This window comes from Salmo salar, chromosome 02, assembly GCF_965601325.2.
Source record: "Salmo salar chromosome 02, fSalSal1, whole genome shotgun sequence".
NCBI classification, from domain to species: Eukaryota; Metazoa; Chordata; class Actinopteri; order Salmoniformes; family Salmonidae; genus Salmo; species Salmo salar.
In genome coordinates, this window is record NC_138292.1 from 86649149 (window position 1) to 86669616 (window position 20468).

Below are 20468 nucleotides of genomic sequence, written 5' to 3' on the forward strand. Positions count from 1 at the left end.
TCGGGACATATTGTATAAAAATACTTCTTTGTTTTTAGAATATTGGTTCCTAAATAATATCCTATTGGTGAGCCAACTGGTAAATAATATCCTATTGGTGAGCCAACTGGTAAATAATATCCTATTGGTGAGCCAACTGGTAAATAATATCCTATTGGTGAGCCAACTGGTAAATAATATCCTATTGGTGAGCCAACTGGTAAATAATATCCTATTGGTGAGCCAACTGGTAAATGCAGAGGGTCTTTTACTTAATTATAAGGAATTCTGATCACTTCACAAGGTCCCTGTAACAACTAAACATTTTACAATCATTTTAGCTGCCATTCCCTCAGGTGTTGCTTTATTATTCAGGAACATGTCAAGACCTGACCCTCAGAACATACCTACGATTACCCCTGTTGACTCATCAGTAGGAAAGATTTGTTTTTCTTTTAGTCCATTCAACAACAATAGAGCTATACATGCCTTGTTTCAACAGGATGTTGTATCTATTCCTTATGTCATGTTGGTCAATTCAACAACAATAGATCTATAGGAACCTTGTTTCAACAGGATGTTGTATCTATACCTTGTCATGCATTATTGGAATGTTTTTATTGATGATAATGTCTGTTGGAAAAAGTTTGGATGTTGCCACACACATACCTACTTATTAACAAAATTCAGGAAGTTTCTTTTTAAATTATTCATAAATATTATCCTGACAACCACTATATGAAGATGTAAAAAAAAAAAAATGAAATTGTACCTTTTGTAATAACCACCCAGAAACATTGTTGCATCTTTTTTGGCAATGTATTCATGTAAGAATCTGCGGCAAGACATCAGTAGATTTATAAATGAACACATTTATGAAGATTGTACACTATTGTGGAGAGATGTACTGCTTGGATTCTTTATTTATGATAGAAATAAATTAAAACATTTAATGTAATTAATTTCATTATTCTTTTGGCCAAATATCATATTTACAAATGTAAATTTACAAACAAAACACCACATTTTATTACTTTGCAAAATGAAATTGAACTATATTTTATTAAGACAATTAAATACTCGGCCTGTTCGAACGATAAATGCGTTTGTGTCCATTAAGGTCCTTGTGTAACGTGATATTGTACCCCCCAGTCACGCCCCCAGCCCCGCCCCTTGCAAAATGTCCTTTGTATATTCTTTATACAAACCTGTTGTTCTTGTACTTTTTGTATTGATTTGTTGTTAATAAAAATCATAGTTTCTTCAACAACAACATCGGTAGTTTGTTAGCCAATGTAGCCCAAACATTCAAGCTTTAGGTGTATTTTGGTCCCTGTGTTTTTAACATACTTGTTTTGTATAGCAACTTGCCCCATTTAATTTAATATTTACATTGTTAATCAGGTTAGTAGCTAGCTGGATTGCTAAATTAGCTTAGCACCAGGCTAGTCGTTAATGTTAACGAGCTAACATCCCTGACCATGAGCTCACTAAGCTACTCCCCCCCTCCCCCCCCCCCCCCCCCCCCGCTAAAGAAGAAGAGGTCTGATGGATGGAGAAAGAAGCTTTGAACATTGTCGTGAAAGAAGAAGAGGAGGAGGATGTTACAGTAAAAGGAGAGGAAGAACGTCCGTCTGGGCCGGCAGCCTTGCGAGGGTTAACACGCTTAAATGTCTTACTCAAATGCCATAATGACATTATAATGAATACAGTATGTGTCGATGTGTCAGCAGTCAAATATAGTCAGTTATTGTCAGCTCGTGCTTACATAGTACATGGTGTTCACGCAACGACATCGATTGGAGCATGTCCATGTCACCTGAACAACGGCATCAGTTGGAGCATGTCCATGTCACATAAACAATGACATCGGTTGGAGCATGTCCATGTCACATAAACAACGACATCGGTTGGAGCATGTCCATGTCACCCGAACGACGACATCAGTTGGAGCATGTCCATGTCACCCGAACGACGACATCGGTTGGAGCATGTCCATGTCACATAAACAACGACATCGGTTGGAGCATGTCCATGTCACATAAACAACGACATCGGTTGGAGCATGTCCATGTCACCCGAATGACGACATCGGTTGGAGCACGTCCATGTCACCTGAACGACGACATCGGTTGGAGCACGTCCATGTCACCTGAACGACGACATCGGTTGGAGCACGTCCATGTCACCCGAACGACGACATCGGTTGGAGCACGTCCATGTCACCTGAACGACGACATCGGTTGGAGCACGTCCATGTCACCTGAACGACGACATCGGTTGGAGCACGTCCATGTCACCCGAACGACGACATCGGTTGGAGCACGTCCATGTCACCTGAACGACGACATCGGTTGGAGCACGTCCATGTCACCCGAACGACGACATCGGTTGGAGCACGTCCATGTCACCTGAACGACGACATCGGTTGGAGCACGTCCATGTCACCCGAACGACGACATCGGTTGGAGCACGTCCATGTCACCTGAACGACGACATCGGTTGGAGCATATCCTTGTCACATAAACAATGAAAGCTGGTGAGTGCATTGCTGAGTGATGACATTTTATGCTGATAATAGTTCCGTAACATTGTCACCATCTTGTTCTGTCCAAACGGTGCCCTCTCTTCCTGTCTCACCGTTTTCATTTGGTCGTGGCGCAGGCATCTGCTCATTTTATGCTGATAATAGTTCCGTAACATTGTCACCATCTTTGTTCTGTCCAAATGGTGCCGTCTCGTCCTCTCTTCCTGTCTCACCGTTGTTATTTGGTCGTGGCGCAGGCATCTGCTCAGTGCTACTCACCTTTCTGCCTCTCAGAGGTGTAGGTCAGAGGTTAAGAATCAGAAGAATAATCATCAGAGATGTCTTGATTCATTTCTTCCCCGCCATCCGAGTAGTTTTCGTTCAGATTTGGTAAGTTAGACACACTCTCACTGTGGACTCCAAGTAGACCAGAGTAGACTGATAGGACTGCTGTTCTTCATTCACAATTGGTGATTAAATAATTATCTTCCCCTTGCTCATCAACTCACCCGTTCTCCACCTTTCTCCCCCACAATACTTTACTTCATTCATTTAATCCGTTGTTCTACGTCTGAATAGAGGTTAGGTTCAGTTTGGAAGAAATGATTGGGGATGATTATCAACTAGTCACGTCCCTTTAACCTGTCAGGAGAAGGAGAGGAGCTATTGATTACCACCAGTAAGTACTACATTTACATAAGTATTCAGACCCTTTACTCAGTATTTTGTTGAAGCACCTTTGGCAGCGATTACAGCCTCGAGTCTTCTTGGGTATGCCGCTACAAGCTTGGCACACCTGTATTTGTAGAGTTTCTCCCATTCTTCTCTGCACATCCTCTCAAGCTCTGTCAGGTTGGATGGGGAGCGTCACTGCACAGCTATTTTCAGATCTCTCCAGAGGTGTTTGATCGGGTTCAAGTCCGGGCTCTGTCTGGGCCACTCAAGGATATTCAGAGACTTGTCCCGAAGCCACTCCTGGGTTGTCTTGGCTGTGTGCTTAGGGTCGTTGTCCTGTTGGAAAGATGAACCTTCACCCCAGTCTGAGGTCCTGAGCGCTCTGGAGCAGGTTTTCATCAAGGATCTCTCTGTACTTTGCTCCGTTCACCTTTCCCTCGATCCTGACTAGTCTCCCAGTCCCTGCCTCTGAAAAACATCCCCATAGCATGATGCTGCCACCACCATGCTTCACCGCAGTGATGGTGCCAGGTTTCCTCCAGACGTGACGCTTGGCATTCAGGCCAAAGAGTTCAATCTTAGTTTCATCAGACCAGAGAATCTTGTTTCTCATGGTCTGAGAGTCCTTTAGGTTCCTTTTGGCAAACTCCAAGCGGGCTGTCATGTGTCTTTAACTAAGAAGTGGCTTCCGTTTGGCCACTCTACCATAAAGGCCCGATTGGTGGACTGCTGCAGAGATGGTTGTCCTTCTGTAAGGTTCTCCCATCTTCACAGAGGAACTCTGTCAGAGTGACCATTGGGTTCTTGGTCACCTCCCTGACAAAGGCCCTTCTCCGATTGGTCAGTTTGGCCGGGCGGCCAGCTCTAGGAAGAATCTTGGTGGTTCCAAACTAATTCCATTTAAGAATGATGGAGGCCACTGTGGTCTTTGATACCATCAATGCTGCCGAAATGCTTTGGTACCCTTCCCCAGATCTATGCCTCGACACAATCCTGTCTCAGAGCTCTATGGACAATTCCTTCAACCTCATGGCTTGGTTTTTGCACTGTCAACTGTGGGGCCTTGTATAGACAATCAAGTTGTAGAAACATCTCAAGGATGATCAGTGAAAACAGGATGCATCAAAACTCAATTTTGAGTCTCATAGCAAAGTGTTGGAATACTTACAGTACCAGTCAAAAGTTTCAACACACCTACTCGTTGCAGGGTTTTTCTTTATTTTTACTATTTTCTACATTGTAGAATATTAGTGAAGACATCAAAACTATGAAATAACACATATGGAATCATGTAGTAACCAAAAAACTAAACTAATCAAAATATATTTTCTATTTGAGCTTCTTCAAAGTAGCCACCTTTTGCCATGATAACAGCTTTGCAGACTCTTGGCATTGTTGGTAGAGAGGTAGTTCTGTAGTTGTATACAGCCAGACTGGAAGGGTTCATGCAGATTGTTGGTAGAGAGGTAGTTCTGCAGTATCTAGCCAGATTGGAAGGGTTCGTGCAGGTTGTTGCTAGAGAGGTAGTTCTGTAGTATCTAGTCAGACTGGAAGGGTTCATGCAGATTGTTGGTAGAGAGGCAGTTCTGTAGCTGAGACCACGACTTCAAGGACCTTTTGCCAGATCATCATTGTCAATAGTAAAGTCATTGTTGTAAAGTTTATGTAGTCGACATGTCAGCAAGTTGGACACTTTCTATCCCCAAAATGCATCACTCTTTGAAAGGTGGTGACTTGACAACAGTGATTCGCTCGTAAGAGCCCATTGCCATAACATGTGCAACTACCTGTCCAGGCATTGTAAGCTCTGTCAGGTGTCAGCAACGTCTGAGCAGAGGAACACTGCTGAAGACTGCAGGTGGGGGCATTTAAAGAGCTAGCCCCACCCCTTTCAGGTGAATGAGGTGGACTGAGGTGTGGCAACCAATAATGCTGTGTTTGCAAATACCAGTTGGATGGCCGTTCCAGTGGACTTTCCCAGTGGTATGTGCTAAATTCCCACTCGGTTATCTATGCAGCGTACTGATAACTAACCCCAGATGCAGGGGCGGAAATCCCGGGGGGGACGGGGGGGACACGACCCCCCCATCCTTGGAAAAATATGATTTGTCCCCCCCAATATATCACTGAAACATAACTATGTAATTTAAATAATATTAATAATACGCAATGAAAGCAATTGTGCTGATTATTGACACTTAATAGCGCGTTTTTAAGTTTCAAAAGATTGCGACCCCCCCACCCTTTGCCTCACAATGTTTTGATCCACTGCCAGTTCCTTAGTTGGCAAGGTAACAGAGGGGTCATATCTACTGTCTGAATGGCACTCAATGAACGTAACTGAAGTGAGGTTAATCCAGTCAATCGCGCACACACACACTAGCTGAATATGCAGAGCTAGCGCGCAAATATGAACTATTAAGCTAGCTAGTACCTATTCAATTTATGTGGCCTCATCAAAGATGGAATCTTTGCTATCGTCAATTTATTCCAAGATCAGCATGCAGATGATGTAAGTTAGTGCTTCAAAGTCTCTGCGATAAGGTTAGCGATAAACTGAAGTCCAAACTGAACAGAACTACACTCTCTTCTACCATTGTCTTAAATATATTTAATGGTCTCGTTGCAAAAGCTAAATTGTCGCAAGGGAATTTTTATTTATTTATTTAATTTCACCTTTATTTAACCCGGGTAGCAAAGATTATAGCAAACACCACTGAAACGGAATTGGTGCTCGCTAGCTTTGCAAATTCAGCTATTGTTGGAAGCCAGCCAATATGAAACAAACTATTAAAATTACAAAAGGTTGCAGCATATGTTGTGTAAATGATGAACTCATACAGCTGTCAACTCTTGTCATTTTAATCCGTTTCACATTTGCTAGCTACCTTTTAGATCGAAGCCCAAATAGAATGATAAAAGATAAGATGATAGAAGCCCATCTCCTACTGTAAATAACCTACACACTGTGTGTGTGTGTAGCCAGCCAGCCAGCCAGGTAGAAAAATGGCAGAAAAATAAAAGACGGACATCAGAGTATTTTTCAGTACACCAAAACGCAAAGTAAGAACCCTAGTAGCCTAATATCTCAAAGACTAGTTGATAAAATGTTCATAAGAAAGAAATGAAATTCTAATGGAAATGTTTCACAATGATGTCATTAGGCAGAGCAGGCAACAGATGGCACACAGACAGCAGAGTTGGGGACAGATATGCAGGGGCAGACTGGCTGAGACAGGGAGTCTCAGGTAGGTTTGTTGAGTCTTTGTTTGGCAACATTATGAAAGGTTCTCCATTTTTTTGACTTGTAAAATAGGAACATAATTGGAAAATGCCATGGATACCCCCACTCTCAACTTAAACTGGTGACTGAACTAAGATTTGTTAAAGGCAATGGTATTGCTGTTGTGATTAGTTGTGTAGTTTTGGGTACCGGTAGTTAGGAGTACGGCAAACACCTTATTTCTTTGGTTCCTCAATATACATTTACCATATTACAATGTAGGCTATGTGTTACAGCACTACTTTTGGTGTCCCCCTCAGGAATTGCTCTTGAGAAAATGTAATGTAATTGTCCCCTCCAAAGTTGATATCAGATTTTCGCCCCTGTCCAGATATATCATTGGCGTTGTTTCCAATGGGAGCAAAGTTGTATCGTGCCTCACATTCATCACACATGACATAGCTATCATCCTCTTTTACCACTTCAGCAAATCTTTCCCAAACATTACTTTTGTGACCCTCCCTTCTCTTTATTTTCAACTCTCCATTTCGCATCTTTTCTTAATAAATTAAACAAACAATTATCTGTTCGTTTCACTGAATGACAAAATAGTAGGATAGTATGTTTTAAATTGTCATGACGTCTAATCAATCTAATAAGTATCTAATGAAATAGATGGGGAAAAAAACTTTATGAAAATTAAATAAACGTATGACACCAGTCAGCAGATGACGATGTGCTTCTTTGAGGCGACGCTACCAGCGTGACGTGTAATCTAGAAGACGGGACGCTTCTTCAACAACAGCAGCTAGCAATAGTTGCAGTAGCTTGCAACTGACATTATATTGTCAAGATTGGAGTTCAATCCTTAACTAGGTCTTAATTTTGTTAAACAATTTATTAATTAAGCAGACACAGATCCACTTACATTAGTGTGTGTATACATTTTCGTACTGGTCCCCCGCGGGTATCAAACCAACAACCCTCGCGTTGCGTGCGCCATGTTTACCAACTGAGCTACACGGAACTATTCTCACTTCATGTATCCTCATGTATTCATAATGTTCATATTCACATGAAGCTACAGGTCTGCATTAAACTATTCTAACAGTATGTATTCATAATGTACATATTCACATGTAGCTACAGGTCTGCATTAAACTATTCTAACAGTATGTATTCATAATGTACATATTCACATGTAGCTACAGGTCTGCATAGACGAAAGTTTTGGCTTTAAGAAGTCAGACAAAACATATTTCCTCATCTTTAAATGAATAAACAATGTAGTGAATATTTTTTCTATACTGCGTTACCCATTCCAGTCAGCTGACGGCGATATGCGTCTTCAGATGGTGACGTCATATCTAGTGGACTAATCGACACCGGATGCTGTTTCAACAACACGGATACTGACTCATTCAACCACCTCCGTAGCCTGGTAGCCAACATACAACCGAAAACAAGCTCTTTGGACCATTTTTGTGTATGTTGATCTCGGTGTTTTTAACACAATCCTCTTTACGTATCTACTATTTAACTTAAAGTAATTTGCATGTTAAATGTACAAATGTGTTGATTATACTAAGTCTAGCACTAAGCTTATCGCTAATGCTAGCTAGCCCGACCATGAGGGCACTAAGCTACTCTCCTCCTGATAAAGAAGAGGTCTGCTGGACGGAGAAAGAAACTATGGGGCTGAACATTGTCAGGAAAGAAGAGGAGGAGGAGGATATTACAGTAAAAGGAGAGGAAGAAGCTTTCAGAATGAAAGAGGAGGAAGAAGAGGCTATCAGTATCACATTGAAAGAAGAGGAGAAGAACGTTACAGTGAAAGAAGAGGATGTTACAGTGAAAGAAGAGAAAGAACCTTTTAGAGTGAAAGAAGAGGGGATAGAGGCTGTCACAGTGAAAGAAGAGGAGGAGGTAGAGGCTGTCACAGTGAAAGAAGAGGAGGGGATAGAGGCTGTCACAGTGAAAGAAGAGGAGGTAATAGAGGCTGTCACAGTGAAAGAAGAGGAGGAGATAGAGGCTGTCACAGTGAAAGAAGAGGAGGGGATAGAGGCTGTCACAGTGAAAGAAGAGGAGGTAATAGAGGCTGTCACAGTGAAAGAAGAGGAGGTAATAGAGGCTGTCACAGTGAAAGAAGAGGAGGGGATAGAGGCTGTCACAGTGAAAGAAGAGGAGGTAGGCGCTTTCAGAATGAAAGAGGAGGATATTATAGTGGAGGAAGAACATTTTAGAGTGAAAGATGAAGAGGGGATAGAGGCTGTCACAGTGGAAGAAGAGGAGGAGGTAGAAGCTTTCAGGATGAAAAAGGAGGAAGAGGAGGCCATAACATTGATAGAAGAAGAGGAGGATGTTTTGGGAGATGAAGGGGAGGAAGAGGAGACTGAAGATCTGATTAACACCAGTGAGTACTGTCTTAAAAACACAGCCAGAAACTCTGCAGTTGTTGAACTAATGTGTGGTTTGAAAGCCAAAGGGTCATTGCACTGAAATGTGCTCCTCACCAGAACCCCAAATATAAGCTTGTAAAACTCTCGTTGTGTGTAAACAATGCAAATGTAAACAAACACTGTATTTGACTCAAAACGTGGTTAAAACAATCATTTTGATCTCATGGTCGGTCCTTGCATCACAGCTCTGTCTATGAATTAGAGTTGTTCCATTTATTCAAACCCTCAGCTACTCTTCCCTATCTGTTTATTAGGACTGTCGAGATATAAAACGCTTAATTACCAATAAGGTGTATGATATTTATGGCTCTACCTTTCTCACTCATTATTATTCATGATCCATTCATGATTACCCCCCCCCCCAAAAAAATATTTGTATTTTATTTAACCAGGCAAATCAGTTAAGAACATATTCTTATTTACAATTGGGGCCTACCGGGGAACAGTGGGTTGTTCAAGGGCAGAACGACAGATTTTTAACTTGTCTGCTCGGGGATTCTACCCAGCAACATTTCGGTTACTGGCCCAACGCTCTAACCACTAGGCTACCTACCGAACCCATCATGTTAGCATCCACAAAGTGTTAAGAAACATATTCTATTCTTGTGTGACTCGTATGACACAATACAGTGAGGGAAAAAAGTATTTGATCCCCTGCTGATTTTGTACGTTTGCCCACTGACAAAGAAATGATCAGTCTATAATTTTAATGGTAGGTTTATTTGAACAGTGAGAGACAGAATAACAACAAAAAAATCCAGAAAAACGCATGTAAAAAATGTTATAAAATGATTTGCATTTTAATGAGGGAAATAAGTATTTGACCCCTCTGCAAAACATGACTTAGTACTTGGTGGCAAAACCCTTGTTGGCAATCACAGAGGTCAGACGTTTCTTGTAGTTGGCCACCAGGTTTGCACACATCTCAGGAGGGATTTTGTCCCACTCCTCTTTGCAGGTCTTCTCCAAGTCATTAAGGTTTCGAGGCTGACGTTTGGCAACTCGAACCTTCAGCTCCCTCCACAGATTTTCTATGGGATTAAGGTCTGGAGACTGGCTAGGCCACTCCAGGACCTTAATGTGCTTCTTCTTGAGCCACTCCTTTGTTGCCTTGGCCGTGTGTTTTGGGTCATTGTCATGCTGGAATACCCATCCAGGACCCATTTTCAATGCCCTGGCTGAGGGAAGGAAGTTCTCACCCAAGATTTGATGGTACGTGGCCCCGTCCATTGTCCCTTTGATGCGGTGAAGTTGTCCTTTCCCCTTAGCAGAAAAACACCCCCAATGCATAATGTTTCCACCTCCATGTTTGATGGTGGGGATGGTGTTCTTGGGGTCATAGGCAGCATTCCTCCTCCAAACACGGCGAGTTGAGTTGATGCCAAAGAGCTCCATTTTGGTCTCATCTGACCACAACACTTTCACCAGTTGTCCTCTGAATCATTCAGATGTTCATTGGCAAACTTCAGACAGGCATGTATATGTGCTTTCTTGAGCAGGGGGACCTTGCGGGTGCTGCAGAATTTCAGTTCTTTCACGGCGTAGTGTGTTACCAATTGTTTTCTTGGTGACTATGATCCCAGCTGCCTTGAGATCATTGGCAAGATCCTCCCGTGTAGTTCTGGGCTGATTCCTCACCGTTCTCATGATCATTGCAACTCCACGAGGTGAAATCTTGCATGGAGCCCCAGGCCGAGGGAGATTGACAGTTCTTTTGTGTTTCTTCCATTTGCGAATAATCGCACCAACTGTTGTCACCTTCTCACCAAGCTGCTTGGCGATGGTCTTGTAGCCCATTCCAGCCTTATGTAGGTCTACAATCTTGTCCCTGACATCCTTGGAGAGCTCTTTGGTCTTGGCCATGGTGGAGAGTTTGGAATCTGATTGATTGATTGCTTCTGTGGACAGGTGTCTTTTATTCAGGTAACAAACTGAGATTAGGAGCATTCCCTTTAAGAGTGTGCTCCTAATCTCAGCTCGTCACCTGTATAAAAGACACCTGGGAGCCAGAAATCTTTCTGATTGAGAGGGGGTCAAAAACTTATTTTCCTCATTAAAATGCAAATCAATTTATAACATTTTTGACATGTGTTTTTCAGGATTTTTTTGTTGTTATTCTGTCTCTCACTGTTCAAATAAACCTACCATTAAAATGATAGACTGATCATTTCTTTGTCAGTGGGCAAACGTACAAAATCAGCAGGGGATCAAATACTTTTTTCCCTCACTGTACATTATTTACCGTTGTTAGGTTCTAATTCTCAGAGTGAAAACCCAACGGAAAAAGCTGAACCAGTTTATTCTTCCCAGATGGTCAATCCAGCTGGATTAGACAAAAAAAACCTCCTCCTACACATCTGTACAAACATTGTATCTTTACTGCACTTTACTGCACTTTACTTCACATTGCTGGACACTAAATAATATGGGCCATAAACTTTTCTTCCTCCCTTAACGTGACCTGACCTCGACCCCCCTTCATCACTAATCCGTGGCTCTCTCCCCTTATCGATGCCTGCCACATGTGACCGCTTCCCTGCACTCAGTCTTTCAGTAGGGTCCCTGATATAATGTAAACGTTATACATTACCCTCTCGCCCACATGTTCATGAATAACTATATTTCATACTCTCAGAACCCAACACCATTCATTTCTATTGGGTACAACATCATCTGAAACACAACCAAAACAAACTGCAAATGTATCCAACAAGTTTGAAGAGTCACAAGCTTGATGTAGTCATTGCGTTATAGGAATATGGGACCAAATATTTTAATACACATATAAGTGGGGGGACTAGATACATGAAGTGATTTTATTTCTAAATGGTAAAACAGATACCCTGAAAATACCCTAAAATAAAAGGTGACGTTCTGTACTGTCTCATATGAAACATTTGTTCTCAAATCTAAAATGCTGGAGTATAGAGTCACTCTTCCCTGTCCAGATAAATACGTAGGGGAGTACAGAGCCACATTAAACGGTTTACCTTCCCTGTCCAGATAAATACGTAGGGGAGTACAGAGCCACATTAAACGGTTTATCTTCCCTGTCCAGATAAATACGTAGGGGAGTACAGAGCCACATTAAACGGTTTATCTTCCCTGTCCAGATAAATACATAGGGAAGTACAGAGCCACATTAAACGGTTTATCTTCCCTGTCCAGATAAATACGTAGGGAAGTACAGAGCCACATTAAACGGTTTATCATCCCTGTCCAGATAAATACGTAGGGAAGTACAGAGCCACATTAAACGGTTTATCTTCCCTGTCCAGATAAATACGTAGGGGAGTACAGAGCCACATTAAACGGTTTACCTTCCCTGTCCAGATAAATACGTAGGGAAGTACAGAGCCACATTAAACGGTTTATCTTCCCTGTCCAGATAAATACGTAGGGGAGTACAGAGCCACATTAAACGGTTTATCTTCCCTGTCCAGATAAATACATAGGGAAGTACAGAGCCACATTAAACGGTTTATCATCCCTGTCCAGATAAATACGTAGGGGAGTACAGAGCCACATTAAACGGTTTATCTTCCCTGTCCAGATAAATACGTAGGGAAGTACAGAGCCACATTAAACGGTTTATCTTCCCTGTCCAGATAAATACGTAGGGAAGTACAGAGCCACATTAAACGGTTTATCTTCCCTGTCCAGATAAATACGTAGGGGAGTACAGAGCCACATTAAATGGTTTATCTTCCCTGTCCAGATAAATACGTAGGGAAGTACAGAGCCACATTAAACGGTTTATCTTCCCTGTCCAGATAAATACGTAGGGAAGTACAGAGCCACATTAAACGGTTTATCTTCCCTGTCCAGATAAATACGTAGGGAAGTACAGAGCCACATTAAACGGTTTATCTTCCCTGTCCAGATAAATACGTAGGGGAGTACAGAGCCACATTAAACGGTTTATCTTCCCTGTCCAGATAAATACGTAGGGAAGTATAAATAGTTTATTTAAGCAATAAGGTCCATATACCACAGGTATGACAACCTGATCTACATGAATGCAGCTTCCACTTCATTAAAGCCGTTAGATGCAGTTTATCAAGGCGCTCTTCGTTTCATAACGGGTGACAGGTTTTGCACTCCACCGCTCGCTCTATCAGAAAGTAGGATGACCCTCTTTGACCTCACGTAGGTTGAAACACTGCATTTTATTCATTTATAAAGCCCTATTGCAAAAACTCCCATATTACCTGACCTCTTTACTAACCTATAGGAGTAGGAGTTACCATACCCAATCACAGGGATGGAAAAACAGCTAAGTCGTTTCATGTCATTTCAGCAACATTATTTTGTTGACATCTAATTTGATCTGAGAAATGAAGCTAATTGATAGCACCCAAATTGGCCCTTTTGATTGATAATATTCAATAAATATAGTATCCAACATCCGATTGGGATCAAACTCCTTCCAACACTTGAGTAAGACATGAGGATTCCAGTTAAATGGTTAAAAGCTTCCCATGGACCCCCCACCAACCAGGAATGGTCTTAACTAATCCAGATCCCTTCTTTGAAGGGAATAAACCACACGCCGTTTCCTGGACACAGATTAAGCCTAAGAGAAGGACTGAATTGCTTTCATGGAGGACTGAATCGGAGGACAATATATTTTCATTGTGAGAAAAAAGCTATTGGTTTTCTACCCAAAGTTGGAAAGAAATTGTTGTGATCCATTTAATAAACACAGCAAAATGTATGAAAACTTGTGGCAATAGCAGGAACAGCGGCATCTAGTGGGAAAAACGGGGTACTTTCACACTTATTTATGGGGCAAAATGCAAGCGACTTCTAAATGATCTGAACAGGAGAAAAAACACCACCAAATTCACTGTATTAATTATATATGATATAATAATAATGAATAAATAACACTCCTAGCCACAGCTACAACTTGTCAAACATAGAGAAGGGAGACTGTATACTGGCCATTGGCTTTTACTTTACTCAATGGAGTGGGTAAAGGAGGAGTTAACTGGTGGTTGAACTCATTTCTTTATAACAGAAAATAGAATTCTGGGGTTCCCCTCAACACTTGCAACGAGATTGGTAAAGTATAACTTGTGTGCAGTGTTCAGTGCCTCGTTGTATGTATTATGGTGATATACCAGGGACTGGGCATGTAGTTAGGTTTGTACAGTCTGGTGATATACCAGGGACTGGGGATGTAGTTAGGTTTGTATGCAGTCTGGTGATATACCAGGGACTGGGGATGTAGTTAGGTTTGTACAGTCTGGTGATATACCAGGGCCTGGGGATGTAGTTAGGTTTGTATGCAGTCTGGTGATATACCAGGGACTGGGGATGTAGTTAGGTTTGTACAGTCTGGTGATATACCAGGGACTGGGGATGTAGTTAGGTTTGTACAGTCTGGTGATATACCAGGGACTGGGGATGTAGTTAGGTTTGTATGCAGTCTGGTGATATACCAGGGACTGGGGATGTAGTTAGGTTTGTACAGTCTGGTGATATACCAGGGCCTGGGGATGTAGTTAGGTTTGTATGCAGTCTGGTGATATACCAGGGACTGGGGATGTAGTTAGGTTTGTACAGTCTGGTGATATACCAGGGCCTGGGGATGTAGTTAGGTTTGTATGCAGTCTGGTGATATACCAGGGACTGGGGATGTAGTTAGGTTTGTACAGTCTGGTGATATACCAGGGACTGGGGATGTAGTTAGGTTTGTACAGTCTGGTGATATACCAGGGCTTGGGGATGCAGTTAGGTTTGTACAGTCTGGTGATATACCAGGGACTGGGGATGTAGTTAGGTTTGTACAGTCTGGTGATATACCAGGGACTGGGGATGCAGTTAGGTTTGTACAGTCTGGTGATATACCAGGGACTGGGGATGCAGTTAGGTTTGTACAGTCTGGTGATATACCAGGGCTTGGGGATGCAGTTAGGTTTGTACAGTCTGGTGATATACCAGGGACTGGGGATGTAGTTAGGTTTGTACAGTCTGGTGATATACCAGGGACTGGGGATGCAGTTAGGTTTGTACAGTCTGGTGATATACCAGGGACTGGGGATGCAGTTAGGTTTGTACAGTCTGGTGATATACCAGGGACTGGGGATGCAGTTAGGTTTGTATGCAGTCTGGTGATATACCAGGGACTGGGGATGCAGTTAGGTTTGTATGCAGTCTGGTGATATACCAGGGACTGGGGATGCAGTTAGGTTTGTACAGTCTGGTGATATACCAGGGACTGGGGATGCAGTTAGGTTTGTATGCAGTCTGGTGATATACCAGGGACTGGGGATGCAGTTAGGTTTGTATGCAGTCTGGTGATATACCAGGGCTTGGGGATGCAGTTGGGTTTGTATGCAGTCTGGTGATATACCAGGGCTTGGGGATGCAGTTAGGTTTGGATGTAGTATGGTGATATACCAGGGACTGGGGATGTAGTTAGGTTTGTATGTAGTATGGTGATATACCAGGGACTGGGGATGCAGTTAGGTTTGTATGTAGTATGGTGATATACCAGGGACTGGGGATGCAGTTAGGTTTGTACAGTCTGGTGATATACCAGGGACTGGGGATGCAGTTAGGTTTGTATGTAGTATGGTGATATACCAGGGACTGGGGATGCAGTTAGGTTTGTATGTAGTATGGTGATATACCAGGGCCTGGGGATGCAGTTAGGTTTGTATGTAGTATGGTGATATACCAGGGACTGGGGATGCAGTTAGGTTTGTACAGTCTGGTGATATACCAGGGCCTGGGGATGCAGTTAGGTTTGTATGTAGTATGGTGATATACCAGGGACTGGGGATGTAGTTAGGTTTGTATACAGTCTGGTGATATACCAGGGACTGGGGATGTAGTTGGGTTTGTATGTAGTCTGGTGATATACCAGGGCCTGGGGATGCAGTTAGGTTTGTATGCAGTCTGGTGATATACCAGGGACTGGGGATGCAGTTAGGTTTGTATACAGTCTGGTGATATACCAGGGACTGGGGATGTAGTTGGGTTTGTATGTAGTCTGGTGATATACCAGGGCCTGGGGATGCAGTTAGGTTTGTATGCAGTCTGGTGATATACCAGGGACTGGGGATGCAGTTTGGTTTGTATGCAGTCTGGTGATATACCAGGGACTGGGGATGCAGTTAGGTTTGTATGCAGTCTGGTGATATACCAGGGACTGGGGATGCAGTTAGGTTTGTATGCAGTCTGGTGATATACCAGGGACTGGGGATGTAGTTAGGTTTATATGCAGTCTGGTGATATACCAGGGACTGGGGATGCAGTTAGGTTTGTATGCAGTCTGGTGATATACCAGGGACTGGGGATGCAGTTAGGTTTGTATGCAGTATGGTGATATACCAGGGACTGGGGATGCAGTTAGGTTTGTATGCAGTCTGATGATATACCAGGGCCTGGGGATGCAGTTAGGTTTGTACAGTTTGGTGATATACCAGGGCCTGGTGATGCAGTTAGGTTTGTATGCAGTATGGTGATATACCAGGGACTGGGGATGCAGTTAGGTTTGTATGCAGTCTGATGATATACCAGGGACTGGGGATGCAGTTAGGTTTGTATGCAGTCTGATGATATACCAGGGCCTGGGGATGCAGTTAGGTTTGTACAGTCTGGTGATACACCAGGGCCTGGGGATGCACAGTTAGCTTTGTTTTCCTCTAGCTATTCTCCAGTTTGCTCCCAGCCGCTTTCATAGAATGTTGATCCCTGTTAAACCACGGTATAGATTGTTTGTTTGACAGAATTAAAATGACATTTCCTTAAATGCAGTCAGATACGTGTTTTAAATGAAATAAAATACACTTTTCTCTCAACTGCGTTACCATCTCCAGTCAGCAGATGGCGATGAGCGTCTTTCAGGCGATGCTGCCATTGTGACGTATAATCTAGTGGACGGGACGTTTCTTCAACAACAACAGCTAGTCAGTCACCTCGGTAGCTTTCTAGCAAACATTACCGAAACATTGAAGCTCTTTAGACTTTGTATATGTGCCTCTGTGTTTTAAACACATTTCTGTTGTTTAGCTATTTACCATATTTAATATTATATTTACATTGTTACTCAGCTAGCTGGCTTGATAAGTTAGCCTAGCACTAGGTTAGTGGCTAATGCTTCCTAGCTAACATCCCCGATTAAGCTACTCCCCTCCTGCTAAAGAAGAGGAGGTCTGCTGGACGGAGAAAGAGGGTCTGGGGCTGAACATTGTTGTGAAGAAGAGAATGAAGAGGAGGATGTCACAGTAACAAAATAAGTAGAGGGTGAGGCTGTTACCGTGAAAGAAGAGGAAGGAGAGTTCAGAGAGGAGGAGGAAGAGAAGGTAGTACTTACTGGTGGTAATCAGATCTATCTGAATAACAGGAAGCTCTGTTAGTCCAATAATGGATGAAACGGCCCTTTAACCTTTCTGGCGTAGGCGTTCCGCTAGCGACCCACCTCGACAACATCCGGTGAAATTGCAGAGCGCCAAATTCAAAATACAGAAATAGTCATAATAAACATTCATAAAAAATACAAGTGTTATACATCGGCTTAAAGATTAACTTCTTGTTAATCCAGCCGCTTTGTCAGATTTTAAAAAGGCTTTACGGCGAAAACATACCATGTGGTTATCTCAGGACAGCGCCCTGCAGACAAAAGCATGAAAAACATTTTCCAACCAAACAGATGCATCACGAAAGTCAGAAATAGCGATAAAATAAATCGCTTACCTTTGAAGATCTTCATATTTTTGCAATCCCAAAGGTCTCAGTTACACAATGAATGGTCATTTTGTTTGTTAAAGTCCTTCTTTATATCCCAAAAATGTCAGTTTATTTGGCACATTTGATTCAGAAATACACCAGTTCCAACTCACCCAACATGCCTACAAAGGATCTAATAAGTTACCTGTAAACTTGGTCCAAACATTTCAAACAACATTTCTAATCCAACCTCAGAAACCCTAAAATGTAAATAATCGATCAAATTTAAGATGGAATAAACTGTTTCCAATACCGGAGAAAAACAACACGGAGCGCACTCTCATTCATGCGCACCAAAAGACTAGAGTCCACCTGAGTGACACTTACAAAGAATACGACTACTTCTTCATTTTTCAAAAAGACAACATCGAACAATTGCTAAAGACATCGAACAATTGCTAAAGCCAGTTTTATCATGTAGAAATTTTATTCAGGTCTCTATTAAGTATTTAACTAAATATTCTGTTTGTCTTTGGCAGGAGAGGGACCTGACTCTCACTCTGACAGTGGAAAGAGTCCTTCAGGGGGACCAGACCCAGTGACACCCAAACCAGTGAGACAACACCACTGCTCCCAATGTGAAAAGAGATTTTCTCAATCATGGGCCCTAAAACGGCATGAGAGGACACACACAGGTGAAAGGCCTTTCCAATGTTCCCAGTGTGGAAAGAGTTTTACTTTGTTAGGAAACCTGAGGGAGCACAAGAGAATACACTCTGGAGAGAAACCGTACCACTGTTCCCAGTGTGGAAAGCGTTTCGCCTGGTTAGGGAGCCTAAAGCAGCATGAGAGGATACACACAGGGGAAAAGCCTTTCCAATGTTCCCAGTGTGGAAAGCGGTTTACCCGCTTAAGGAGCCTGAAGGAGCATGAGAGGATACACACAGGGGAAAAGCCTTTCCAATGTTCCCAGTGTGGAAAGCGTTTTACCCAGTTAGGGACCCTAAAAGAGCATGAGACAACACACGCACAAGAAAAGCTCTACCAATGCTCCCTGTGTGGAAAGAGTTTTATCAATTTAAAACATCTGAATAAGCATGCAAGAATACATACACAGGAGGAGAAGACTTACCACTGCTCTCAGTGTGGAAAGACATTTTCCCAGTCAGAGGACCTGAAATCACATGAGAGAATAGAGGCGCTGTGTTCTGACTTATGTTTTTGACCTAAGAATTTAGGTTTTTGTTTATGCCAAATGAAATCATATTGTTTATATGAAATCATTAACAAAATAGACCTACTTTTGTTTAAGTTTTCATCTGGAGATGATAAATACTATACAATGTGTTTTGATTATGAACTTTAATCCATTGCATACAAGTATAAACCCTCTAATATTGTTCATTATGTTTTTGGGATATTGCTAAATGTTAATGATTATATAGATGAATGGAGTTTTGCATTTCTTGATTCTAACCTTAAACCTCTTGGATTTGGCTTTCGCTAAATGAATTTGATTGAATACATGATTTAGATATTGCACCATGTATATTATTGAATAGATTAATAGAAAATGCATTTCTTGATTTTAGTCGTTTTGTTTCATTGAGTTAGTTTGTTTACTAGTCGTCAAGCTAAAGGACTATGACAATGTGATGGTGTTTTTATAATAAAGTTATTGACATGAAAAACATGAGTGTTCCCATCAATGTTATTCCACTATGTAGAAGCAGTATAGAGCTAGTTGTTTATTTTGATATTATCTGTTTGTTTGACTGAATGAATCAGAATTTGCATTGAATACAGATGTGTAGTAGATGAAGTTTATTTTAAATTCTCACTAATCGATCAGCAAAAACGTGTCTGTCAGTCTCAATATAATATTAAACTTTCGAAAGAAATTTAAAATAAAAAGTACAATAAGGCTCCATGGAAGCTAGTACATTAGAATAAGGCTCCATGGAAGCTAGTACATTAGAATAAGGCTCCATGGTAGCTAATACATTAGAATATAATAAGGCTCCATGGTAGCTAATACATTAGAATATAATAAGGCTCCATGGAAGCTAATACGTTATAATAGAATAATGCAGCATGGCAGCTAATATATTATAGTAGAATAAGGCTCCATGGTAGCTAATACTGTTGAATAAGGCTCCATGGTAGCTAATACAGTAGAATATAATAAGGCTCCATGGTAGCTAATACATTAGAATATAATAAGGCTCCATGGTAGCTAATACATTAGAATATAATAAGGCTCCATGGTAGCTAATACAGTAGAATATAATAAGGCTCCATGGTAGCTAATACATTAGAATATAATAAGGCTCCATGGTAGCTAATACATTAGAATAAAATAAGGCTCCATGGTAGCTAATACATTAGAATAGAATAAGGTCCATGGTAGCTAATACATTAGAATAGAATAAGGCACCATGGTAGCTAATACATTAGAATAGAATCAGGCTCCATGGTAGCTAATACATTAGAATAGAATAAGGCTCCATGGTAGCTAATACAGTAGAATATAATAAGTTACCATAAATGTATCCTATGCTGACTAGTCTATTTATCCATTAGGTCTAATGCATGTATCCTATACTGACTAGACTATTATCCATTAGGTCTAATACATGTATCCTATACTGACTAGTCTATTTATCCATTAGGTCTAATAAATGTATCCTATACTGACTAGTCTATTTATCCATTAGGTCTAATAAATGTATCCTATACTGACTAGTCTATTTATCCATTAGGTCTAATACATGTATCCTATACTGACTAGTCTATTTATCCATTAGGTCTAATACATGTATCCTATACTGACTAGTCTATTTATCCATTAGGTCTAATACATGTATCCTATACTGACTCGTCTATTTATCCATTAGGTCTAATACATGTATCCTATACTGAC

The 20468-nt window shown here is 41.5% G+C and overlaps 1 protein-coding gene across 1 annotated transcript; it reads left to right on the plus strand.

The window, feature by feature from the left end:
- The first annotated feature begins 7198 nt into the window (after nt 1-7198).
- LOC106562514 (uncharacterized) lies at nt 7199-19236 on the plus strand. Its single transcript, XM_014127434.3, has 2 exons — nt 7199-8817; nt 18085-19236. Exons 1-2 carry the CDS (start codon nt 8016-8018, stop codon nt 18768-18770), a joined length of 1488 nt encoding a protein of 495 aa, XP_013982909.3. The 5' UTR covers nt 7199-8015; the 3' UTR covers nt 18771-19236.
- Nucleotides 19237-20468: the final 1232 nt, after the last annotated feature.

Coding starts and splice junctions, on each gene's coding strand:
- LOC106562514 (XM_014127434.3), top strand. CDS start 8,016: ATGCTAGCTAGCCCGACCATGAGGGCACTAAGCTACTCTCCTCCTGAT. Junction 8,818..18,084: donor TGAAGATCTGATTAACACCA/GTGAGTACTGTC, acceptor TGTCTTTGGCAG/GAGAGGGACCTGACTCTCAC.